The following is a 23,572-nucleotide window of genomic DNA, read 5'->3' as shown; positions in this document are numbered from 1 at the left end:
TAATTACCTACAATTGGGCGTAATCTGCCCGGTATGAACATATGATTATATTCCATTTTAAGACTAACCTTTTCAGGTAGCTGAACCTGCCAAAAGACGCTTGGGGATGGATGTCGCTCAGGGGGCAGAGAAGATGGACAAAGACAATCAACACTTAGGGTCTACATTAACTGATTCACATGATGTTAGACAGAACTTTCTGCTGTGCTTCAGGCTGTTGTCCTTTCTCTTTTTTCTCTAAATCATGCACATACAGGTTTGATGGGGTTAGACTTGTCTCCACTAGGTGTCTCAACTGTTGCTTAGACACTACCAGGGGTCTACCGGAGAGATGTCGTTCCTCCTTGGGGGGGAGGAACGACATGACAGCTGGAAGGAGATTCCCTGGTCATATATAGGTTTAACACATACAGGGTTGAATGATTGTCTCGGGGGGTGGGTACCCAGTTGCAGGTGGTCCACTACCCAGTGCCTAGGGGGTTAACTGATCTAAATTAGTGAGGTGCCTTTAAATGACACCTAATCAGGGGGGTTGTTAGGAATAACCCTTATTAATATGCTCATAGCTATTTTTCCCTTTTATACTATAGTGAAATAAATATAAGTTCTAATGTTTCCCTTTTGTTATAATAGGATAAGAATGCTCATAAACATACAGTACAAGGATAAATGGCCCAAGATTTGTCATAAAATGACCTGAAGCTGGGACACTGGGGTAGATAATGGAGCAGCCGGTATAACTGGTTTGATTAGAAAGCTACAGCACACTTAGATTAAGGATGGACACCCGCTACTACACAATCTAACAGATAGACACCACAATGGTGACACATAGTCTACTGATCATCACTGAGGGAAGGAACATCCATTGCATTGGAGTGCCAGATATAAAACTACATGTGACCTTCTATCGAGGCTCTTCGTCATGCTCTAACAGATTGCGATGGTCCGAGACGAGAGCTTCAGCGCTGAACTCTGTAATCATTCCTCTACCTTAATTTAGATTAAAGGAGCTAAAAGTTAGAAACTGGTTGAGAGTCGTTCCTTTAATAGTCTATAGATAGAGTGAGTGACTGTTCCAAAGGACCGGAGGGGCTCCGAGGCGTCTGACCGCCAGCAGGGTGCGGTAGCTCGGACAAATACATGATAAAATAATTGAATATACAATTAAATTAAGAAACTTTATATTTATTTCTTAAATAAATAAAGAGCCAAATAATTGTATGTATTTTTAGGGGGTCGCCAGTCTCTGGTACTGTTATTTTGGGGGTCACAGGCTGTAATGAGAACCCATGGGATAGATGAATCTTGCTCCCCTCCACTAGGTGGCAGTTATGCAGCTATTCTTTGGTTACCAACCGCTTCGCTGTTCACTTTGGCGAAGAAGAAGGAGAAGCTTTGCCGCTTGCTAGCTTGTGGGCTACAATAATAGCTTGACGGGTATTTTTTTCTCTTCTGTTGGCTTTATTAGAACTATTTGATTGTTTTGAGGATTCGGAGTCACCTTACCTTTTATTTGTCGTTTGATGTGCATATTCAGATCGGTAAAATAGGTAAGTTGGGAATTTTGCTTAGAATGATAAGCCTGTGAGCGTTAGCACCTGCAAGCTTGGCCACGACGTTATGAATGCAAACCTTACAAACGAGAGTAATGTGACCCCCCTTAAGCTGCAACCGTTATTGTTCGACGGTGAAAATAAAACCGATGTTCGTGGTTTAAGCTCCAGCTCTTGCTGCAATGCTGACAGAACACGTTTACTCGCTGTTTTAGATCCCAAAGTTCCCACGATTGCCCGTCTTTATCAGTTGCTTCAGTTATATCTACCCCCAATTCCAACCTGTAATATAGTGCGATCTGCAGGGGGAGACCAAACAACTGAAGTGGGGGTCGTTTTCATTAATGTCATACTAGTCTGTAACGTAATCTGATACATATATTTGTATAAAACAAGCATTATTTGCTTCAAACACGTGGCCACAATGAATTCTAAAACACAATTATTGTTAAGGGCCTGGCTTTTCTCTTCAGGCTGTCCAAAAACCAGCGGCAAGACTATTGACTCACTCAAAGAGTGGAACTCATACAACCCTGTTTAAAAGTCGCTACACTGCCAATCAGATCTAAGTTTAATTTTAAAACTATAGTCTTAAGATTCAGTGCTTTACATGGATAGACTCCTGCCTATATTTCTGATTTGATTCAAATATACACTTCTTCCCGTAGTTTGAGGAACCTTTAGTGGTCCCCCAGACCCGTTTCAGAACTCGAGGAGACCGACATTTCCAACCTGATAAACTGCCCATCTTCCTGGTGATTTTGATCTGTCTGTGAAACCATGCTATTTAAAAGACTTTTACCTTACCTAATTTGTACATTAAGTCATGTTAAGAAATGTTCCCATAAACGGGAAAATTCTGTATTTTCTTGTTTGATTGGTATTTTTAACGTATTTAACTCAAGGCTCATAAAACAATTAATTACATTCTTTGTCATCTTTTAAATGTTCTATTTTTCAGTGGATATGGAGGTTGATGAGCATGAGGTGATGACATTGGAGCTTCAAGACTTCAGACAGCCAGAAAATTCTACAAGTTGGTGCAAATGTATTTTTATCTAAAAATAAATGTCATATTTTCTATGCCAAAATAAAAGGCTCAAGGTCCAATTCAGAACACCTATTGCATTTCAACTGCAATTACATTTTGTTGCTTTCTACTTCCCTTGCCTAAACAAACCATTTTCCCCATGTACATGTGCATATAATCTTTTTGCAGTTAATAATATACCTACAATATAATATGAGACTTGGCATAGATGTCATAGCATTCTGGGTCTTTTTGTATGAAAAAAGACATTTCTAGAAATGCCCCAGTGTTTTTGAGGAACTTCTTAGAACAGAAAATAGATCATTTTGAAAAATGATTTTCATTTGGACAACGGCTGAAAACCTTGGCATTCATGTGCTTGTAGTAGAGGTGTAACAAGATATCATGGCATAAGATCTTGCAATATTCAGAGTTCCTATATGTTGAATGTTGGGTACCCGGGAGTAAAATGAAATGGTGATGGAAAAGATGTGAGTGATTTCTAAACTCTGCATTGCAACAATAACCTTTTCCTTTTTAGTTCTGTTCAAATTTATTCATATGAATTCCCATTATTCCAAAGGAAAAGTTCCATCTTTAACATTTGCAGAATTATGGAACCCTAGTGTGTGCTGAATTTGATACCCCCTGGTTAAAAAGCCTTTTAGATAGATAAAACATAAACTGGATATTTCTATACAGAAGAGAGGTTATAGTCATAATTATGAATATGGTTTGAGATTCATAAAAACCTTTATAAAAACACAAAATAAGCATTTTTAATGCTTATTTTGGAACTAGAACCACCACAATTAGACAGATGCTCCCCAGTGGTCCCCTCTAGAAAGATGTCAGAGTTAAACAAATGCCATGCGTGATGCATCTTCTTTGAAGACAAAAACAGAAAGAACATAAAGTTGGCAGCAATATTTGCAGATAATGCGTAATTAGAGAGTAGTAGGAGAAAGTAGCAGAGTGAGGAAAAGTAGTGAGTTTGTCCTCCAGCAGCCTAATCCTATAGCAATATAGCTAGAGAGAAAGCTCAGGATGTCAAAAAAATAAATTAAGGATACTAGGGTGGGGAGGGCACCAGCAATAGCTCATGTCCCAACATCCTGCTAGGTCCAGCTTTTGGGGCACAAAACCACATTTCAATACTGTAGATAATCAGTACATTATAGTAAATTACTTTAAATCGTTATTAAATTTCTACCTGTGGTCCCCCTGTAGCAGGGTTGGGAAACTCCAGTCCTCGAGGGCCGGTGTCCTGCAACTTTTACATGTGTCCTTGGTCCAACACACCTTCATCAAATGGCTGAATTGCCTCCTCAGTATGCAGTCAAGTTCGGCACAGGCTTGATGATAAGCCATACATTTGATTCAGGTGTGTTGAGGCATCGACACATCTAAAACCCGCTGGCCACCGGCCCTTGGGTACTAGGGTTGCCCACCCCTGCCCTAGAGGATATAAATTGACGCATGATTGGCAGGAAACGTCTTGAGACAGACCGCCTTATTTCCTCCCTTTTCGGGGTAAAACACAACGAAAACTGCCCAGATACAAAATTGGTGTGGGGTAAAATGTCAAAAATAGTTGACTGTTTTTAGCATTGAAATATTAGTGGTTTTGCTTTGCAACAGTGTTACACAAGAGCTTTCATATATTTAGTTACTTAGGCTGACAGAAATAGTCTGATTATAGCATAGGTACTTTCTTTTATCGGGACAAAATAATTTCTGTTTTTTTTTCTTTTCTGTGCCTATGAATCAGAATCATGTTTTTTTTTTTCCAGAATACATGCATACGGTAAGATATGAGCCTTCCCCATCTGCAATTGAAACCCACAGCAAAATAAGACATTGCACTGATGGTCTGGACGATGACAATCTACAAAAGAAACCTGTGGTTGTTTTGAGACGGCTTCCTGAGTTCACAGTCAATGCCCTTCAACCACCAACACCTCAGCAGTTCTACAGCGAAGCGGAGTCCCCCGGCAGCTCCGACTCCGACATGCTGTGGGAACCAGTAGACGATTCAGGAGACTCGGATTTTGGAGTTTCAAAAAAGAAAAATTCAAACAAACAGAAAAGTTCAAAACACAAAAAGATGAAAGGAGCGACAGTGCCTCCACCAACTGTGAGCATCAACAACAACAGCAGTAACATTGCCAGCGGCAGCAACAGCAATAACATTGCCAGCAACAGCGGCAGTAACAGCAGCAATAACACCAACAAAGGTAAGGACAGCCATCTGACATGAGCGCATAACTAAGGCTGCAACTAACAATTATTTTGATAATCGAGTTATCTGTCAGTTATTTTTTTCAATTTATCTATTAATAATCAGATTGCAAAAGGTGCTTAATAAGAGATTTCTTACAGAATTTGAACCAGGTGAAGCTAAAGCTATGCCTCTTGAGGAGTTCTGGATAGAACATATTTACTGTCAAAAAAGGTTTTTCATCTTCAATGCAAATGTATATATTTTTTTGTACAATTTTGGGCTAATTGCTGCTCTGAGTGGGTTGTTTTTTGAGCAAATGGCATGTTTTAGAGTCTGTATACTCCAGTTAATGATTATTCGATTGCTAACTTAGTTGAGGATTATTTAAATAATCGATTAATCACGATTAATCGTTTCAGCCCTACACATAACCACCCACAAATACAAACCAGTAATACATCAGAATTTATAGCGCAGTCAAAGCATTTCCACATTGCATTTATGTGTTTTTGTTTTTCCACAGCTGTTGAAGCAGCTCCCATCATAGTGTCATCAGCTTTTGCCAGCAACTCCAACGAAACGAGAAAAGTTAGGCCTGATTTACCGGAGGTAGAGATTACGTTGAACATGGCAGTCCTGGCCAGGAGGAGAGCCATGAGGTGGCAACGAGGCAAGATAGTAGAGATTATTAACAAGGGTAAGAGAGAGAACTTGAATGTTTTTTTTAAATGAGCTAAGATGTGTTGTTAGACGTTTGAATCACCGACGTTTGCTTTTGGCCATCTGCGGAAGCCGACGGAGTAAATCAGAGGCGGAGGCAGTGTAAATGCTCTCATTGACTGTTATGGGTGCATATTTACTTCGATGTTTGTACCGGAGCAGAGTGGAGGCAGTATGAATTGGGGGTAATGCTTCTAGCGGCTCCAACATATAAGGAGCTGCACCAAACACCTGTGCTTTGCCATCTGATAACAGCTGACTTTCTTCTCCTGATTCTGCTTCTTCTCTCGGATAGTGACTGAAATATATCTAAAGACACATCAGATTCTATGCCACTCTCTGTGTTTTCAGCCATTTTAGCCACGGTCAGTTTATGTGCCGGGTTTTCCCATGTCACATCATGCATTGCAGTCAATCTGTTGTGTAGTTTGGAGAGACTTTAGATACGTTAAAGACTGAAAAGGGAGTGAAACAAGCATCAGTTACAGTTATATTGCTGAAAATCACTGGTTTTATTTTTGCCCGGGCAGCCTTTTATCCTTCAGTCATTCCAGTCGCAGATTTCTACAAAGATTTTCCAGTTTTTTACTGATGTTTTACTATGTATCTGCTATAATTGAACCATAGGTAAATAGAATAGAATTCTTTATTTGTCATTGCTCCACATGGGTGCAACGAAATTTTCAAAACAAAACAGTGATGTGGTGTCCTACTCTCACCCTCTGGGAGCGGTCTGTCACAAAGTCCATAATCCAACTACAGGTGCTGTTGGAGAGACCCAAGTGTCCCAGTTTGCTCACCAGCCAGGATGATGGTGTTTTATTGGGCTTGCTTCACTGTTTTCTGGAGCTACCCCACCTGATTGAGGCCAGGGAGTAGAACTGTATTCAGAGCAAATTAAAGCTGCAGTAATGAGTTTTAATTGTTGTGTTTGCAAACATTATGCCTGCTGTACTGAACGTTATTAGAATAACCAGCTGAATACAATTTCTAGAGGCTGCGGTACACATATTATTATTTTTTTAATTGTCCAAGGAGGAACACTGAGGCAGGCAGAAGCTGTTAGCCACTTGAAGTCAGCGGGTATAATTTAGGTCAGCAGCATGGCTCTGTATCGCGCTGGAAAGGTAAACAACGAACATCACAGAACCAATTAACAGCTCTGCGCAAAGAATTTACTGCGGATAAAAGACACTTTCTGAGTTGTAATTTTAGTCCTCTTATTATAATAATAATAATAATAATAATACATTTTATTTATGGCGCCTTTCAGGGCACTCAAGGTCACTCTACAAAGTAAAAATCAATAATAGCAAAAACAAACAAAAAAAAACAACAAAAAATAAAAGGAATCCGAAGACGATATAAGGAGGAGCATGGTGCTTGATCAGAGTAAAAATGCTTGTTGGAACGGATGAGTTTTTAGTCGGGATTTGAAAAGGGAGAGAGCGCCAGTATTGTCTTTTGATGGCAGCCTCCAACTTTCTTTTTTAAAAATTTATGATTAAAGTAGAAGAGCATTATCTGGGTTTAAACACAAAAGGTCAGTTTTTAAGTTGCCTTGTAAAACAATAAATATTTTACATGTATTGTCTATCAGACCATTGATCATTTTTCATTCATTCCCATGCTCTTAATCTTATATTTTAATGAACTTCACATCATCACTTTAAGAGTTTCTGATCAGCAATAAAATTGCCTAAAGAAGATTCAATCTATTTGTTTGTTCATTGTTTTGTCTTTGCAGATGATGGACGGGTAAAGTACAAAGTGATTTTCGATGAAAAGGGGAAGAGTTTGGTATCAGGACACCACATCGCCAGCGACACCAACCCAAAGTTGGAGCAACTTTACGTCGGAGCCCGTGTTTTAATTCAGTCTCCAGAAGACGAACAATGCTTCCTGCCTGGACTTTTGGCCGAGCTCCCCAGCAGAAAGAACCGCTTAAGGTCTTGGATCAAATAAGTGTTCATTTATGAACCCCCACCTTTTAAATTTTGGACAGATGATTTAAAGTGCTTTTGAAAATCTTCTTGCTTCTCAGGTTTTTGGTGTTTTTGGATGATCACACACCACTTTATGTCAGCTTACCTTCACTTTTCCTCGTGTGCAGGCAAAGTAAGTTTGAATGTTTGCTCCCCTTTTTTTTTTTGTTCATTTTGATTTCTTTTTTCAGTAGGATCACCATAATTAATATTTTTTATATATTTTATGTTTTAGAGACAACGTTCTCTTGCAGTTAGCTAGGGTTTTGTCCTTTTTTTTAAACTTTGCTATTTTATGCCCATTTGGTTTGTCGTGTAACATGTTTCATCAAGAGGGGAACTGTGAAAGCTAGTTCAGTGGAGTGCGTCCTTTTTGCTGTTTTAACCAGAAGGTGGCACTGTAAAACATTAAGTGCTACAAACTTTCATTGTCAGAAACGTGAGCTGCTGTGGAAAAATAAGATTTTTTTTCCTTTTATACTTTGTGATCATTACTTTCTGTCCAATTGACAACACCACTTTATTTTTAAACAGTGGACGAGGCTGTAGGCGACCTTCCAGATGGCCCACACAAGTGCTTCATGGAACAATACCTGAAGACTTGGCCGTATCCCCACCTAACCCACTACAAAGAAGGGCAAAGCCTCAATATAGAGCTAGATGGAGTCCATCAGAAGTGTCAAGTTGAATTGGTTGACTGCAGCTTGATGAAGGTTGTTTTTCAGGTTGGTGTCTTTTCTTTTCTACATAAAATCCAAAACAGAATCTGTTCAAATGATGGGTGGTTTGAATGGTTTTGGTGCTATTGCAAGGAAATGATTCAGATGTGGGAAAGACAAACATACACCAAAATTTAGGAAACTAGGGATTGGAGACTGACATCGATAGACTGAAAATTTGGTGATATTTTGTGATATTTGTTGTAATGACAATAAAAAAAATATAGTGAAATTGTTTTTGAAGTAAAGTTCTCCCTGCATACAATCTAGAGGCCTCACAACAACAAATTCTGTTTTAAAACTTGCATTTCATGCTTATACTGATTGCATCATATAACTAAAAGCCCCAGGATTTAAAGCCCTAAGATTTGTTTTACCCGGGAAATAGGAATCCCAGGGAATTTTGTACATTCTGTTTCAATTGCTCAGAAAGGCCACAAACCATTTATTTAAATCAGCCAAATGACTGGGAAAGTTGTGAAGAAAACTGCACTACACCGTTAGTTCAGCAGATGGCATTACTCCTTTACTCCATTTAAAAGACTATGGCTGATGAATCATTTTTTTGTTCCAACTGACAAATAATAGACAATGAGCAGCTTTAGAGTTATACAGTTGATTCATTATTTCCATTGTTCTTTAAGTTATACTGGATCCATAAGAAGAAAAAGTTTAAATCATTTTTCTGCATAAAATTTTTTTTACCAACCTGCATCTGTTCAGAATTGTTACTTTACAACTGCATGATTCATTTACAATAATACTAAACACTGATTAACACACTTATTTTTCTTTTATCATCAGGTAAACCCATAACAGACAACTACAGAAATGTTTTTAGCTAAAATTGTATTTATTAGAATGGAAGAAAAAAAAAGCTGAAAAGACCTACAATGGTGAAGCATTTTAAAGTATTTTTTTCCAGTTTTGCTGTATGTCAGAAAGTGATTTCTTCTAATTATATGTAATGTCGGACCATTTATCCACGAAAGTAAAGCCCCAAGAAAGTGAAGTTTGCCAGGCAAATGTGTATCGAAACGTGCCCTGGGCTTTCCACAAGCAATGGAAATGAGGCTTATGTTTTTAAATATTAGACTTAATGATCTCCATCAGTCATATGTTGCATCATGCAGGTTTTAGATATTCCTTCTGTCACTAAACAGCCAAAGTAACAATCCAACCATACTTTTCTTTTTGGGGGTTTGCAGACGTCACCAGTTAGTTTGTTGATTTTCAGTAGGAAGAATCTCTTTCCTCAATGTTGTTTTTTTTTCCCCCACTGACAACAGTATTGCATTTTTGACAGAAGATTATTTTTAGGTAAATTGTTTCCTGCATGTAAGATGGCTGAGCCCTAAAGCACAATTAGAAGTTGTTTGGTTGAAGGGAAAAGGCTTTAATCACATCTTTTAAGATTAGAATATTACATACAACCAATAAAAATAAAACATTTTAATACAGAAATGTGGGCTTAGTGAGAAGTATGTTTAGTACCGGCTTAAAGGTAAATCTGTCAAACGAGCCTCATTGGAACCCGAATTCTACTTCATTGAATTACACTGTGCATAATTCTGAGATGAGATCTTTATTCATGTATTCTATGCCGTTGTCACACAGGAGAATGGGGAGAAGGACTGGATCCACCGAGGATCCATACGTCTGGAACACATGTCCAAGTTCTTGGAGTTGAAGCAAAGTCGAGAAGCAAAGGCAGACGGCTCTGACCCGAAATGACCTATGAATTGTCATTAAGGAAAACATTAAACTATTTTAAATATTAATTACCACAGGAAATACATGTTCCTTTCCAGGCCCTTGATTAAAAACTGCCTCCTCACACAACAGATAGCAGGTTTAAGCATGTAAACTCCAGCTGGTAGTGAAAAGTGTAAATATGTTCACGTATACTACGGTTGTTGCATTTTACCATTTTAAGTATATTTCCAAATCTTTGTGCATAGACACCATACTTAGTTAGTTGTTGAAGAAAGGAAAAATGTAAAAGTACCAGTTTGCTTTCTGATAAATGATGTGACACCCTTAGCCCAACTGACTGAAAATGTATCCCCATGATTACAAAATAGTTTTATTGTGCAGGACAACACTTTGATTTGAACTGATTTTATTTTATTTTTTTAGGTTACACTTTATTTTGTATCCAAAAGTGTTCCTAAATCATCCCCCCATGTAACATTCATGTATATAAGTGTCTGGTGCTTTCATAAGTGGGGTACTTAAAGCGAAATTCACAATTTGATCGACATAAACAGATAATGCTTCTATAGCAGTGGTTAAATCACTATGATGTAAGCTTTCCTTTTTTGCCCTTTTTGTATAATGCCAATTTGTTTTTGTCCTACAGAATATTTTTGTTGGACCGTTTTAGTTAAAGATGATTTTTTTTTTTTTTTTTACATTATTTTCACTAATTTCTCTACAAACTTTGCTCACTATGTCTATTCTGTCATGTAAGTTTTGTTTCGTTATAAAAAGGAAAAAAAAAGTTTAAACATGTGTTTTAGTTTATGCTTTGTAATTAGCTTTTGGGTTTTCTTTTTGTGTTTGAGTCCAGTCCAACACTAACAATAAATCCAGTGCACACGCCATGTCCCTGTGAAGTAGACCAACTTTTTTCATGTTGGATTCTGAACGAGGACGACTAGCGCTCCTCTTTAAAGCTTGAGCGTAACTGAGTTAATATTACAGCATGAACATGTTAGTGTTTTGTTATTCAGTTCATTTAGAGTTTGACATTGAGTTAGAAATTGAATAGGAGAGATCTACGCCTTGCTGTTATTTCAAACTGAATAACATTAATGGGTTAATGGAAAGCTTTCCGTTTGAGGACCTGGCAGAATGCACTGTTGTGGTCAGAAGTTTACATACACCTACAATAGGTACTTTGTCCACAAGTTCACGGCTTCTTGTGGAGGAAAGTTGACGGAACCGTTTGAATGGTGGTCGATGCAATTTCTGGGTTGTTTCAGGCAATAAAGCAAAAAGTATAAGAAAACACGTGTTTCGTGAGTTTTAGTTTTGGATGTGATGGCAGACAAGTTAAAAAGGCTTTCAATATAACTGCATGTCTGCCAAGCAGCTTTGTCATATTGTTTTACTTTTCTGGCATGATATTTGAACACCTAAAACTTATAAAATACATCTGTTTATTTAGAGCTTGAACCAAACAGCCCAGAAGTTACATTAGACTAGCGTTTACTTTCTGCTGTTTGTAGGAGACTGAGGTAACGTGACATTTAATCCATCTATTGAGTGAAGAGGTTTGAATTGATTGCGGATAGCTTTTAATCCAGACACATGACCACAATCTTTATTACCATCAATGAGCTTCTGGCAATATTTGTGGCTGAATTTTTGAACACCCTTTTTGTCAGAAATCTGTCCATCCATTGTCTAAAACTGCTTAAACATGAAGGGTTGCAATCTCCAGCAGTTATTGGGTGAGATGTAGGGTACACCCTGGAAAGATAACCAGTCATTTTTGGCAGAAATGATAGAGTTCATTTAAATTTATTTTAGTGGCTGAAACTTAGCTTTTGAGCGTAGTGCCACTAGACCACGCTCAAACATTAAGTGTTGAGACTGCATCTTCAACCCTTCTACCGCACCTGTAGAGAAATTGTAAGGCTTTCAAGACTAAGGAAGTTAGAGCCACAGGTTTAAAATCATTTTTGTCCTTCGGGGCCACGTTTTTAAGCAGAGGAACAAATGCGTTTTTTCTTTTTTGTTTCTTTCCACAATGCAGGAATCCTTTGCTCTGAATGCAGCTTAAAATGTGGCATAAAAACACCGGAGAGTTGGTCTGAACGATGCTTAAGGAGGTTACTAGAAATCTCACCACCCTGGCGCCAACATTCCCACACCCAGTGGGTTGCAGAAAAGCAACCCACTTCCCATGCCATTAAGCAATGTAACAAATTATATGTATAATTTTAACTGGATTTCAGAAAATCCAAAATTAATTCAAACATGTTCATACAATTCTTGTAACAAAATCACCAGTAGGCTCATTTCATCTTGGACCAACAGTAACAGTAAAAAGTAATTTATAAAAGGCTAAATCTATGCTAACCTGTGTGTGTGTATGTAAACATCCTAACGAAAATTGTATGTAAAAATTATCCAAAAATGTTGAGGCAAATAAAATTGTTCTGGGACTTTTTACCAAACTCCTCCAATAGAAAGAGGAACTATATTGAAATTTAATCTGCTGTTTATGTGAAGTGAAACCGGGTGTCCCAGATTTGACTGCTTCTCTGTTATAACAGAAACAGTAGGATCTTTATTAATAGCTTAATCCAAAATTGCGCTGCTGGTAGAGATATTAACTTAACATTTGTATATGAGTTACAACCTTATTTCACTTCTTGTTTAAAAAACAAGCTTATAGGCATGCTGACACTCAAAGAACAGTACAAAACGGTGAAGCATTTATTTAATTGAATTTATTAAATGTTTTTTCCAGTTTTGTTGTATGTCAGGAAGTGATTCCTTCTAATTATAAGTAAAGTGAAAGTGCAGCAAGTACTTAGTAGCATGTACTTCGTAACTTACTTGTTTGTACAAGCAGAATTTTTCAGGCAACTACTTTATGTCAGTGAAAGACTTCTGCCCCTTTTTGTCCTTCTTAAGCTGTTGTAGATGCCTTATCTACAAAATGTGGTTGCAAACATCATAATATGGCATTCTGTCCCAAGTGCATATATGAACCAGCAAGGATTGCAGAATTAGTTGTTTTTTTCTAGCTTCGTCGATCGCCTATGATGGCATGGTCATGGACATGTTGTGTTATTTTTTCCAGAGTTGCTTTTTTCACCAGTTCATATGATTTTGGTTATTTAATCAACAGTTCCCCAGAGATACACTCACTTTTATAGAAAACAACATTTTGTTGATAATTGTAACCAGAGCCAGTTCTTGCATGAATGCCACCCTTGGGGAGACTCACCTTTTGTACCTCAATCCCCATACATAACAAAATATGCACCCACTCCTCAGATTAACTTTACTTTGTTAGAAATTAAGAATAATAACAAGAAACATGTTTAATTATTTAGCTTATCAAAAAGATTAGAACCTAAATAGTATTGATATGTTTGATAAGGATATTTTAATCTATAAAAAAATAAATAAAAATATGGAGGACTCAACTATTAGGGCTGCACAATAATAGAAAATCTGTTTTTTGTCATTTGTGCTTCCATCACTCTATGACCTTTTAGTATTTGTGTACAGTGTAAAAATGTGCTGCTGTGAGACTGTCCAACTGGTGAAATATTATATTAGCAGGTGAAATGCAAGTTCATAACACTTGTAAAATATTAGTCAATTGTTGCACTCCAAACAGTCCTTTGCAATATGAATTTTGCACACACCGATTTGTAATGATGAAACATTTGCGATATATTGTGCAGCCACTCCACCAACTATACTTCAAAGTATTTGGAATTTTAAATTTGGGATCATCAACTGCGGTCCAGCTCCTTTAAAAAACAGTAAAACAGCCCTCAAATTCAATATAGATTTGAAAGATGTAAATCAGACAGTGACTTCTGCATTCTTACCTAACCATGGGAGGCTGGGTAATGGCAGTTCACCTCGTAATGGTCTGGTTTACAGGAATCTCTTTCCAATTCAGAGGGTGACTGTAAGTCTCTCTTGTGTCTGGTTTCGTTGTCCGATGAGCTAACCCCTCCCTCCTACTTCCCTATGTCTAAAGGGATTGCTCAATCCAGCTCTCCATCCAACGGGTCCGGACTTCCCTAAACCTGAAAGATCTTACTAAGCAGGCTTACTGAAAGTTCTGTTTAAGCTGGTGTCGGGAAATGACTTGCCTAGCCTCTGACAGCCTTCATACAAAAGTCTCGCCCTTCTTCCACTGGAGGTCTGGAAGACTGAGTAGCCTATCGCAGTCATCACACTTTCAACAGTCACTTTTGTTCACGGCTGCTCATTCCCTAATTTTACAACTGGCTCTTGGTATATGGGCTAGGTTAATTTTAGTGGCTCAGCACGAGCCCCAAGGTGCTGTTTTAACAAACTTGGCTGAGGCAACCTATAAAAACCTCCTAAAATATCTTAGAACCAGGCAACAAGACTTTTTACCACCAATGAAAAACTACAAAAATACGGTGACTCAAATAATTGAATGTCCACGATTTAACTAGAATTTTATATACTTTCTTTAATTAGTAACGTTTTACAGGGGTCATTCTTAATTTTGAGGCACAGTCCTTTCTGGGCACACGGGTTGATCCACTTTTTAATGCAGTCGATCAGCTGGGCTGTGTCTCTGTTCCTTTTCCATCTGAGCTTTTCTCGGTCCGATCTTGTTCGCTGGTCTTCTGCGAGGAAACAACCGCAGTTCCCTCCTTCAGTATTGCCTTTATAGTGCTTGATGCTTTCACCAGTCAGCCCCTTGTTAGGCTTCTCAGTTATTGCACAACCTATTCAGCTCAGCTTCTTGGTTATTGCTCAATACTTCAGTCATGGTCATCGTGACCTACTCATGCTGTTTTTCGGCCTTGTAGATGCCGGTAATAGCCCTGGCTGTAGTCGCATCCTCCCTTCCTCCCGTTAGCCTTCAAAGGGTTCGCTGTCAGCATGCAGCTGGCTCTCGTCACTCCTAGTCATCCTACAGTTCTTTCCCTAATCTGCTCAGTTTTAAACTTTACACAGTATTACACATTCCATTCTTCAGCTTTCTGCATTTACTTTAAACCACAGTTACAAAACCATCACTTCATTCTTTTTATTCATGCTTCACAAATGATTAATGTTATATTTCTTTCATATATAGCTGATTGAGAATGTCAAACCTTAATGTTTTTTTTACTTTAATTCCCAGTTCTTAACCACATTTCAATCATGCATCTTTTAACTTGTTAATCAAAGACTACTAATTTCATTTAATACATGTGAAAGAATGTAAAATCATCATACATCATTTCTTTGGATATACTTGTTTATATTTTCGCAAAAGATAAGACAAATAACATGTGGCAGATAATATGTGGCTCCACACAGGCCTCTCCAGTCTCTCAGCTCCAGAATATGAGAACATGCTTGTTTCACTCTCTACTGCTTCAACTGTGTATTTTAATAAGTATTGCATGGATTACACATAAGGATATTTATTGTAACTTTTATGGAGTTAACTGTGAGCGGTTACTAAATGTTGTATTTTGCATGGATTACATGGAGAGATCTCACCTTATTTTGACACTGGTCACAGACAGCGAAAAATACACAAGTACAAAGGAAGCATTTGTCTTATGTTATAAATGCATGCAGGGCTCCAAACCACTTGTTTTTTTATTCAATTCAATTAAATTCAATTCAAAAATGCTTTATTAATCCCAAAGGGAAATTAAATGTTGTTGTAGCTCATTATGAAGGTTTCCTCAAAGAGCCGTTGTAGATGCTGTGGGCAGGAAGGATCTCCTGTACCATCTGTCTTACAGTAGATCTGAAGAAGCCTCTGACGGAAGACACTGTTGTTGTAGGACAGTCTCATGAAGAGGATGCCCAGGGTTCTCCATAATGTTCTTCATTTTATGAAGAGTCCGTCTTTCCACAATGATCTCTAGAGGTTCCAGAGGAGTCCCCAGAACAGAGCCAGCCTTCTTTATCAGCTTGTTGAGCTTTTTTAAGTCTCTGGCTCTGATGCTGCTTCCCCAGCAGATGATGGCAGAAGAGATCACACTCTCCACAACAGACTTATAGAAGATATGCAGCATCTTGATCTTAAATCCACGTTCAGTTTTTTTTTATCAACACAGTTTAAAAACTGCATTCAGCTGTTGGCTTTGTGCACAAGTAAGTGAAATTATTAGTCATGCTGGGTTTTTGCATGAGTTATATATTTATTAAAACTGGATAACTGTTATTCATTCATATGCTCCACACAGAAATACAGTAACAATTTTCGCAATTTCAGACTCATGCATTCAAACACTTGTTATAGTTAAGCCTAAAGAATGTTCATACCACTATCAGATTTAGATCTATTCAGCCAAAATGTTTATTATGAATAGGAAAGAAGACAAACATCTCTCAAAATATAATAGAACAAACGGAGTAAAATGAGTATCTACAGAAAGCAAAAAAAAAAAATGTTTTTTGTCTTTGAGAAATGGCATGTTATAAAATGTATACTGTTCTAAATTATCACTGGAAAATACTTTTTTAGCAATACAGCAATCAGTCCCTTATACTTGTGAAAAAGCTTTTTGCATGTTTCTGCTGGTAGTTTTGACCATCTATCTTCTGTAATATTTTGAGCATTTATCTTTAGAGATGAGCTCCAAGTCCCTAATCTTCATCTACCTCCACAGATTATCTGTCAGTTTCAAGTTGGGACTCTGGCTGGACCGCACCTAACGTTTATGATACTACCAGTCAAAAGAAACATTTTTACATAGATCATAATTCAGCAATAACTTATCCAGATATTGCTACGAAATGACTAGACATAATAACAATAATATTTACAAAAATATTTTAACTTACTCAGTAAAAATGAATTAAACTTTTTACAATATCCTAATATTTTTATTTTTTTGAGTTGTTGCTCGTACACACATTCTGTCCTCAATAAGATCATATTTAAGAGCAACAAAAAAAGAAAAAGAAAACATACAAAATGTGAAAAAGATAACTTTGCTGAAAAAGAGGATTGTTATTCACAAATCAGTTAAATGTAAAATAAACACAGCCAAATGCCTTTTCAAAATGATCACAATGAGTCATTGTTCCACACTTGCACAGACAGACAATATCCAGCATCACTTAGAGAAAAAGAGAGAAAAACTGCATAGATTTAAACATTTTGTTTGTGATGAATGACCGTGTTGTAAGTAACATCCTCATCTTTTGCTTCAGTCTATAAATGAAAAATAATTGCAAAGGTTAGATATAAGGCCTAAAATGTGTGAAGTATTTTTAAACATATTTGAAGCATTAACCAGCCTGACTTGAAAGACAGAAATAAACAGTTTGTTATTTTTTTTTTACTTCTTTTGGTCTTTTTTTGTAGTTTTCAGATTTCATGTCATGTTTTATAGGCAGATATTACGGTAATTAGCCTTTAACAGACATAGTACACATATTGCAAACATCCTGTGTCAAACAAATATTAGGAAACACATAGCTAGTCCGGTTGTGAAAAATAATGCGTTCATGAATTAGCTCTCAGAATAGTTACCCTTCTCACACCTTCTTGCTTCACAGGAGTAACAGAGTTGTAGGTCACATCTGCACCACTTTCATCCTGTTCCAAACAGAAATATACACAATAGAGTTTTATTTGTAATTGCACATTGTCAAAAATATCATAACTAACAGTTATTATCTCAACAGTTTCCCAGTGATACACTCGGAAATGCACCTTTTATGAAAACAGCATATTGTTGAAAATTGTAACCAGAGCCAGCTATTGCATGAATCCCCATACATAACAAAACACACAACCACTCCTCAGATTAACTTTATTCTGTAAAAAATTAAGAATAAGAACAAGAAACACGTTTTATATTTTAGCTTATCAGAAAGGTTAGAAGCTAAAAAGTATTTATGTGTTTGATATGGATCTTGTAATTTATAAAAAAACAAATATTATAGAGGACTCAACTATTAGGGCTGCATAATAGATAATCTTGCAATGGTGATAAAATTGAGAAATATTATGACAACGATGTCAGGTGTTATGTACAGGTCCTTCTCAAAATATTAGCATATTGTGATAAAGTTCATTATTTTCCATAATGTCATGATGGAAATTTAACATTCATATATTTTAGATTCATTGCACACTAACTGAAATATTTCAGGTCTTTTATTGTCTTAATACGGATGATTTTGGCATACAGCTTATGAAAACCCAAAATTCCTATCTCACAAAATTAGCATATCATTAAAAGGGTCTCTAAACGAGCTATGAACCTAATCATCTGAATCAACGAGTTAACTCTAAACACCTGCAAAAGATTCCTGAGGCCTTTAAAACTCCCAGCCTGGTTCATCACTCAAAACCCCAATCATGGGTAAGACTGCCGACCTGACTGCTGTCCAGAAGGCCACTATTGACACCCTCAAGCAAGAGGGTAAGACACAGAAAGAAATTTCTGAACGAATAGGCTGTTCCCAGAGTGCTGTATCAAGGCACCTCAGTGGGAAGTCTGTGGGAAGGAAAAAGTGTGGCAGAAAACGCTGCACAACGAGAAGAGGTGACCGGACCCTGAAGAAGATTGTGGAGAAGGGCCGATTCCAGACCTTGGGGGACCTGCGGAACCAGTGGACTGAGTCTGGAGTAGAAACATTCAGAGCCACCGTGCACAGGCGTGTGCAGGAAATGGGCTACAGGTGCCGCATTCCCCAGGTCAAGCCACTTTTGAACCAGAAACAGCGGCAGAAGCGCCTGACCTGGGCTACAGACAAGCAGCACTGGACTGTTGCTCAGTGGTCCAAAGTACTTTTTTCGGATGAAAGCAAATTCTGCATGTCATTCGGAAATCAAGGTGCCAGAGTCTGGAGGAAGACTGGGGAGAAGGAAATGCCAAAATGCCAGAAGTCCAGTGTCAAGTACCCACAGTCAGTGATGGTCTGGGGTGCCGTGTCAGCTGCTGGTGTTGGTCCTCTGTGTTTTATCAAGGGCAGGGTCAATGCAGCTAGCTATCAGGAGATTTTGGAGCACTTCATGCTTCCATCTGCTGAAAAGCTTTATGGAGATGAAGATTTCATTTTTCAGCACAACCTGGCACCTGCTCACAGTGCCAAAACCACTGGTAAATGGTTTACTGACCATGGTATCACTGTGCTCAATTGGCCTGCCAACTCTCCTGACCTGAACCCCATAGAGAATCTGTGGGATATTGTGAAGAGAACGTTGAGAGACTCAAGACCCAACACTCTGGATGAGCTAAAGGCCGCTATCGAAGCATCCTGGGCCTCCATAAGACCTCAGCAGTGCCACAGGCTGATTGCCTCCATGCCACGCCGCATTGAAGCAGTCCTTTCTGCAAAAGGATTCCCGACCAAGTATTGAGTGCATAACTGTACATGATTATTTGAATGTTTACGTTTTTGTATTAAAAACTCTTTTCTTTTATTGGTCGGATGAAATATGCTAATTTTGTGAGATATGAATTTTGGGTTTTCATGAGCTGTATGCCAAAATCATCCGTATTAAGACAATAAAAGACCTGAAATATTTCAGTTAGTGTGCAATGAATCTAAAATATATGAATGTTAAATTTTCATCATTACATTATGAAAAATAATGAACTTTATCACAATATGCTAATATTTTGAGAAGGACCTGTATTTCTTCTTTCTTCTTTTTGTCATCTCTGCATTCATCACTCATAACCTTTAGCATTTGTGTTCAGTGTGAACATCTGCTGCTGTGAGACTCGTTTCTTCTTCCCTCTGAGTTGACTAATTAATACCTAACACTTTGCAATATGAATTTTGCACACCGATTAATGATGACTATATATTTACGATATATTGTGCAGCCATTCTACCAACTATACTTCAAAGTATTTTGGATTTTAAACTTGGGATCATCAAATATGGTTCAGATACTTAAAAAAACTGTGAAACATCCCTTTAATTCAGTATGGATTTGAAAGCTGCAAATTAGTCAGTGACTTCTGCATTCTTACCCAACCATGGGAGGCTGGGTAATGGCAGCTCACCTCGTAATGGTTTGGTTTACAGGAATCTCTTTCTGTCAATGACTTGATTTCAGTGGGTAACTGTAAGTCTATGGTGTCTGACATCAAAACTAACTGTAATAGTTCAAACATTTTTAGTACCAGTTTACCTGGGCTGCGTTGGTTTTCTTGAAAGTGACTTCTGAATATACTAGTTCCCCTTCATTCTGTAAATAAGCAAATTCAAAAATCAGCAGGCAAGATCAAGCTTAAAAAAAATACACCACAGTTACCACATGGTACAAAACAGAATATTGTAAAATCACAAATAAATCACAGACACCAGCTTACGATAGAAAAGAGAGACCTTTAAGTAGATAATTAATCATATTAATGTTGCCATTATTATCCACTTGTTTTAATATCACTAACCAATTTTGAGGCTGTTGAATCCTGGATTTTGGGACGTTCTGTAAAACATTATATTGCTGTTATGCATTTTGACACCTAAATAGTCTGAATTTAATAATTATAAACCAAGTGGAAACAGATGTCCGGTTACACTTACTTGTCCTCAGTATAAACAGGAATGATAAAGCAACAATAACAATGAAGATCAGCGAACCCAGAAGGATGATGAGGCTTATTGGGACAGGGAAAGATCTGAAACACACATTTTAATATGTCCTCATCTGCAGACACTGATGATATCTACAACTAAGACACATGTTATCAAACACCCAATGATCACTGTGCCTAATGGTGCAGCACTTTGAAGAGTACTGACTTATCTTGTGCAGTGTTCTGGTTTTGCCCTTCTGTTGCATTTTCTCTCGCTCCTGTAACAGTAGTTGGGGCAGCTACAAGTCAAACACGAACAGCATAAATAATTCATAAATGTTACATTCCAGTAATATGAAAGTTCAAAAGTCTGGTCTCAGTTGGGATGTCACTGCTATGGGTATAAGTAGTAATGCATTCACTGTAAAATTCTGTTCCATTACAAATGTGGAAAATAATAATTTTATCAACAGACAATTGTGTTTTTAGCAACTAACCATTGAAGTACAAATATATGTGTACATGTATAAAGAAAACATATAAAGAAAACAACACTCTTCTCTATTGAATAGTGTGAGAATAAATTGTTTCCAATGATATAAACCAATTGGTAAAGGACCAGCTGTTAGAGATGACAATTGTAAGCTTTTTTAAACATGAATTAATTAATATAATTATTTATACGTTATTGTGACATTACCAGGACACACGAGGTAAAGATCAACATCTGCCATTGATTACTGTTATCTACATTGTTGAATAATCATGAGAAGACAAGAAGCTTAATATTAGCTGACACACATATTTAGCTGATGTACTTGGGCAACCCCAGTTCAAGTTACAATCTGTGATCACTTACCAGTGGGTTTGGTAGTCACAGTTAGGTGAACTGGCATCTGAAAGTCTCCTTTGGTACAATAATACCAACCACTGCTCTCTGGCCTCAGTCCACTCATAGTCACACTGAATACATTAGTTTCTTTCATGTTGATGGTTACTGTTGTTCCATCTATTAATCCAGACACATCGGCCACACATGTGCTGTGCAGTTTACACCACTTTATTATTCCGGAAGTTCTGGAGTGACAGTTTATGGTCATGCTTTCTCCAATAAATCCTGTCACCTTCTGATCATCCACAAATAGACTGGGTGTACCTTGATAACAAATAAATACAAACACACAATTTGGCAGCCTTCACACTTTAAAAAGTTCTTATTTGTTTTGATCATGAACATTTTGGTTTTATTATATTTTCATTATTACTATTATTTTACAGGATATTGAATTGAGTGTTTAGAAATAGCGCTTACCTTTGGTGACTGACAGATGAAAGTACTGTCGGTCATCTGGTCCACTCTTGATCTCCACAGCACACCAGTAATAAGTGTTTATAACTGTCAGCCGTTTTATAGTCACATTGAAGATTCTTTGAATTTGATCATCAGAAATTGAATACTTCTCTGATTCATGTTGTGAGTTTGTTTTAATAGCATATGAGCAGGAATTCCAATAATATCCTTCACATAAATATTTCACATTATTTCTGTGTTGGGAGCTATAAGGACAGGGGATGGAGACTGAAGCTCCAGCCTTCATTGATACCTTACTGATTGTACCAGCACTTTCAGTTCCTGGGGGAGAAAGATACTATGAAAGAGTCTGTTTTGCATGTCATATTGATAATATTTATAAAACATAAAGTATTGAGTTGCTCATATTTCGGTAGAGGATGGGAACTGAAGCTCCAGTCTTCACAATACTTACTGACTGTGTTTACACTTTTAGACTCTGCAAGAAAATAAGCTATTTTATCTATCTACAGCAATATGTTTCTGTAAAGCAGAAATAGTGACCTATTAATAGTAGTGATCTTCTAGGATGTCAAATTATAGATAACCCTGAAATATAAAAAGTTAAACACTTCTAATTTATTCCAAATGATAACTGAAACCAATATGGCCAGAGCTTAGGCTCACAAAGATAATGTGTACATATTATAAACAAAGAGTAATCTTAAAGCACTGACCTGTTATCAGAGTAAGAATAAGAAGAAAATGCAGAGAAACAGTCATTTTGATGTGAGGACAGCAATAACATCCACTGGTTCAGTAACATTGAGTCACCACTTCCTTGTTTTTGAAATGTCTTATAAGATATCAACACGTCACTTCCAAGTTAACTGCCACATCTTCACTATGCATATAATAGTATGAAAAAGTGTTTGCCCCTTCATGATTTCTTTTTCTTTTTGCAAGTTTATCACACCTAAATGTTTTAGATCATCAAACATAAATATTAGTCAAAGACAAAACAAACACAAATTGAAGTTTTTAAATGAAGGTTTTTATTGTTAAGGGGAAAACAATCCCTGCTTCAGGACCTGGAAGACTTGCTGTAATAAATGGAACCATGAATTCTGCTGTCTACAAAAAAATCCTGAAGGAGAATGTCCGGCCATCTGTTCGCGACCTCGAGCTGAAACTTGGGTTCTGCATCAGGACAATTATCTAAAACATACCACCAAGTCCACCTCTAAATGGCTGAAGAAAAACAAAATGCAGAGTTTAGAGTGGCCTAGTCAAAGTATTGACCTGAATCCTATTGATATGCTGTGGTATGACCTTTTGTTGCTCAAAAACTTTCTAATGTTGTAATATTTTTGGCACGTTCCTGACCCACAGAGACCCAGAGAGAGGGGAAGGGAAACAGGTGAATGGAGAGATGGCAGCAATGTGGAGGTTGCTCAAAGGAAAACTGTCCTTACTGTAATTGTGTGAAGGGCCAGACCTTCAAAGGATTACAGTAGATAGAGTGTAGACAGTCTAGTGGGGTTTTTCTGTGGGAGATGTTGGTGTGCAGATATTTGATGTTTGATGGAGGGCAGGCAGGTAGTAATAGGAGCAAGTAAGAGAAGCTTAAGGTTACCAGTCATGGAGCTGAGATCCGGGAGGTTAATAAACCAGAAAGCTTAAGCAGGGAGTCTTGTACTTCACGGAGGTGAAGGAGCCAAGGAGAAACCAAGAGTTAACATTGAAGAAGGGAACAGAAAGTCAGGTCAGACCAGGACTTGGAGAAGACAAGGAAATATGTTTAACAAGAC

The 23,572-nt window shown here is 37.5% G+C and overlaps 2 protein-coding genes across 5 annotated transcripts; one reads left to right on the top strand and one right to left on the bottom strand.

Moving 5' to 3' along the window:
* Positions 1 to 1,379: 1,379 nt before the first annotated feature.
* On the top strand, positions 1,380 to 10,840 carry LOC124858574 (histone-lysine N-methyltransferase SETDB1-B-like). 2 transcript variants are annotated; one of them, XM_047350625.1, is made up of 9 exons: positions 1,391 to 1,440; positions 1,541 to 1,553; positions 2,518 to 2,592; positions 4,380 to 4,823; positions 5,334 to 5,507; positions 7,278 to 7,479; positions 7,575 to 7,648; positions 8,050 to 8,240; positions 9,852 to 10,840. In XM_047350625.1, exons 3-9 carry the CDS (start codon positions 2,523 to 2,525, stop codon positions 9,966 to 9,968), a joined length of 1,272 nt encoding a protein of 423 aa, XP_047206581.1. In that variant the 5' UTR covers positions 1,391 to 1,440; positions 1,541 to 1,553; positions 2,518 to 2,522; the 3' UTR covers positions 9,969 to 10,840. The 2 variants fall into 2 exon arrangements, with proteins under 2 accessions (XP_047206582.1, XP_047206581.1); XM_047350626.1 differs by lacking the exon at positions 1,541 to 1,553 and having other exon boundaries at positions 1,380 to 1,440.
* Positions 10,841 to 16,251: 5,411 nt separating this feature from the next.
* On the bottom strand, positions 16,252 to 22,575 carry LOC124859288 (polymeric immunoglobulin receptor-like). 3 transcript variants are annotated; one of them, XM_047352000.1, is made up of 10 exons: positions 22,499 to 22,562; positions 22,237 to 22,260; positions 21,783 to 22,103; positions 21,330 to 21,626; positions 20,697 to 20,769; positions 20,478 to 20,572; positions 20,342 to 20,379; positions 20,080 to 20,136; positions 17,458 to 17,523; positions 16,252 to 17,136 (listed from the first exon to the last, which is right to left on the bottom strand). In XM_047352000.1, the coding sequence occupies exons 1-10, from the start codon at positions 22,542 to 22,544 to the stop codon at positions 17,074 to 17,076; spliced, it is 1,080 nt and encodes a 359-aa protein (XP_047207956.1). In that variant the 5' UTR covers positions 22,545 to 22,562; the 3' UTR covers positions 16,252 to 17,073. The 3 variants fall into 3 exon arrangements, with proteins under 3 accessions (XP_047207956.1, XP_047207958.1, XP_047207957.1); XM_047352002.1 differs by having other exon boundaries at positions 17,469 to 17,523; XM_047352001.1 differs by lacking the exon at positions 22,237 to 22,260 and having other exon boundaries at positions 22,499 to 22,575.
* Between the last annotated feature and the right edge of the window lie 997 nt (positions 22,576 to 23,572).

Source organism: Girardinichthys multiradiatus, chromosome 22 (assembly GCF_021462225.1).
Source record: "Girardinichthys multiradiatus isolate DD_20200921_A chromosome 22, DD_fGirMul_XY1, whole genome shotgun sequence".
Classification (NCBI taxonomy): domain Eukaryota; kingdom Metazoa; phylum Chordata; class Actinopteri; order Cyprinodontiformes; family Goodeidae; genus Girardinichthys; species Girardinichthys multiradiatus.
Note: the sequence above shows the minus strand (reverse complement) of the source record. Positions and strands in the feature narration are given on the sequence as shown.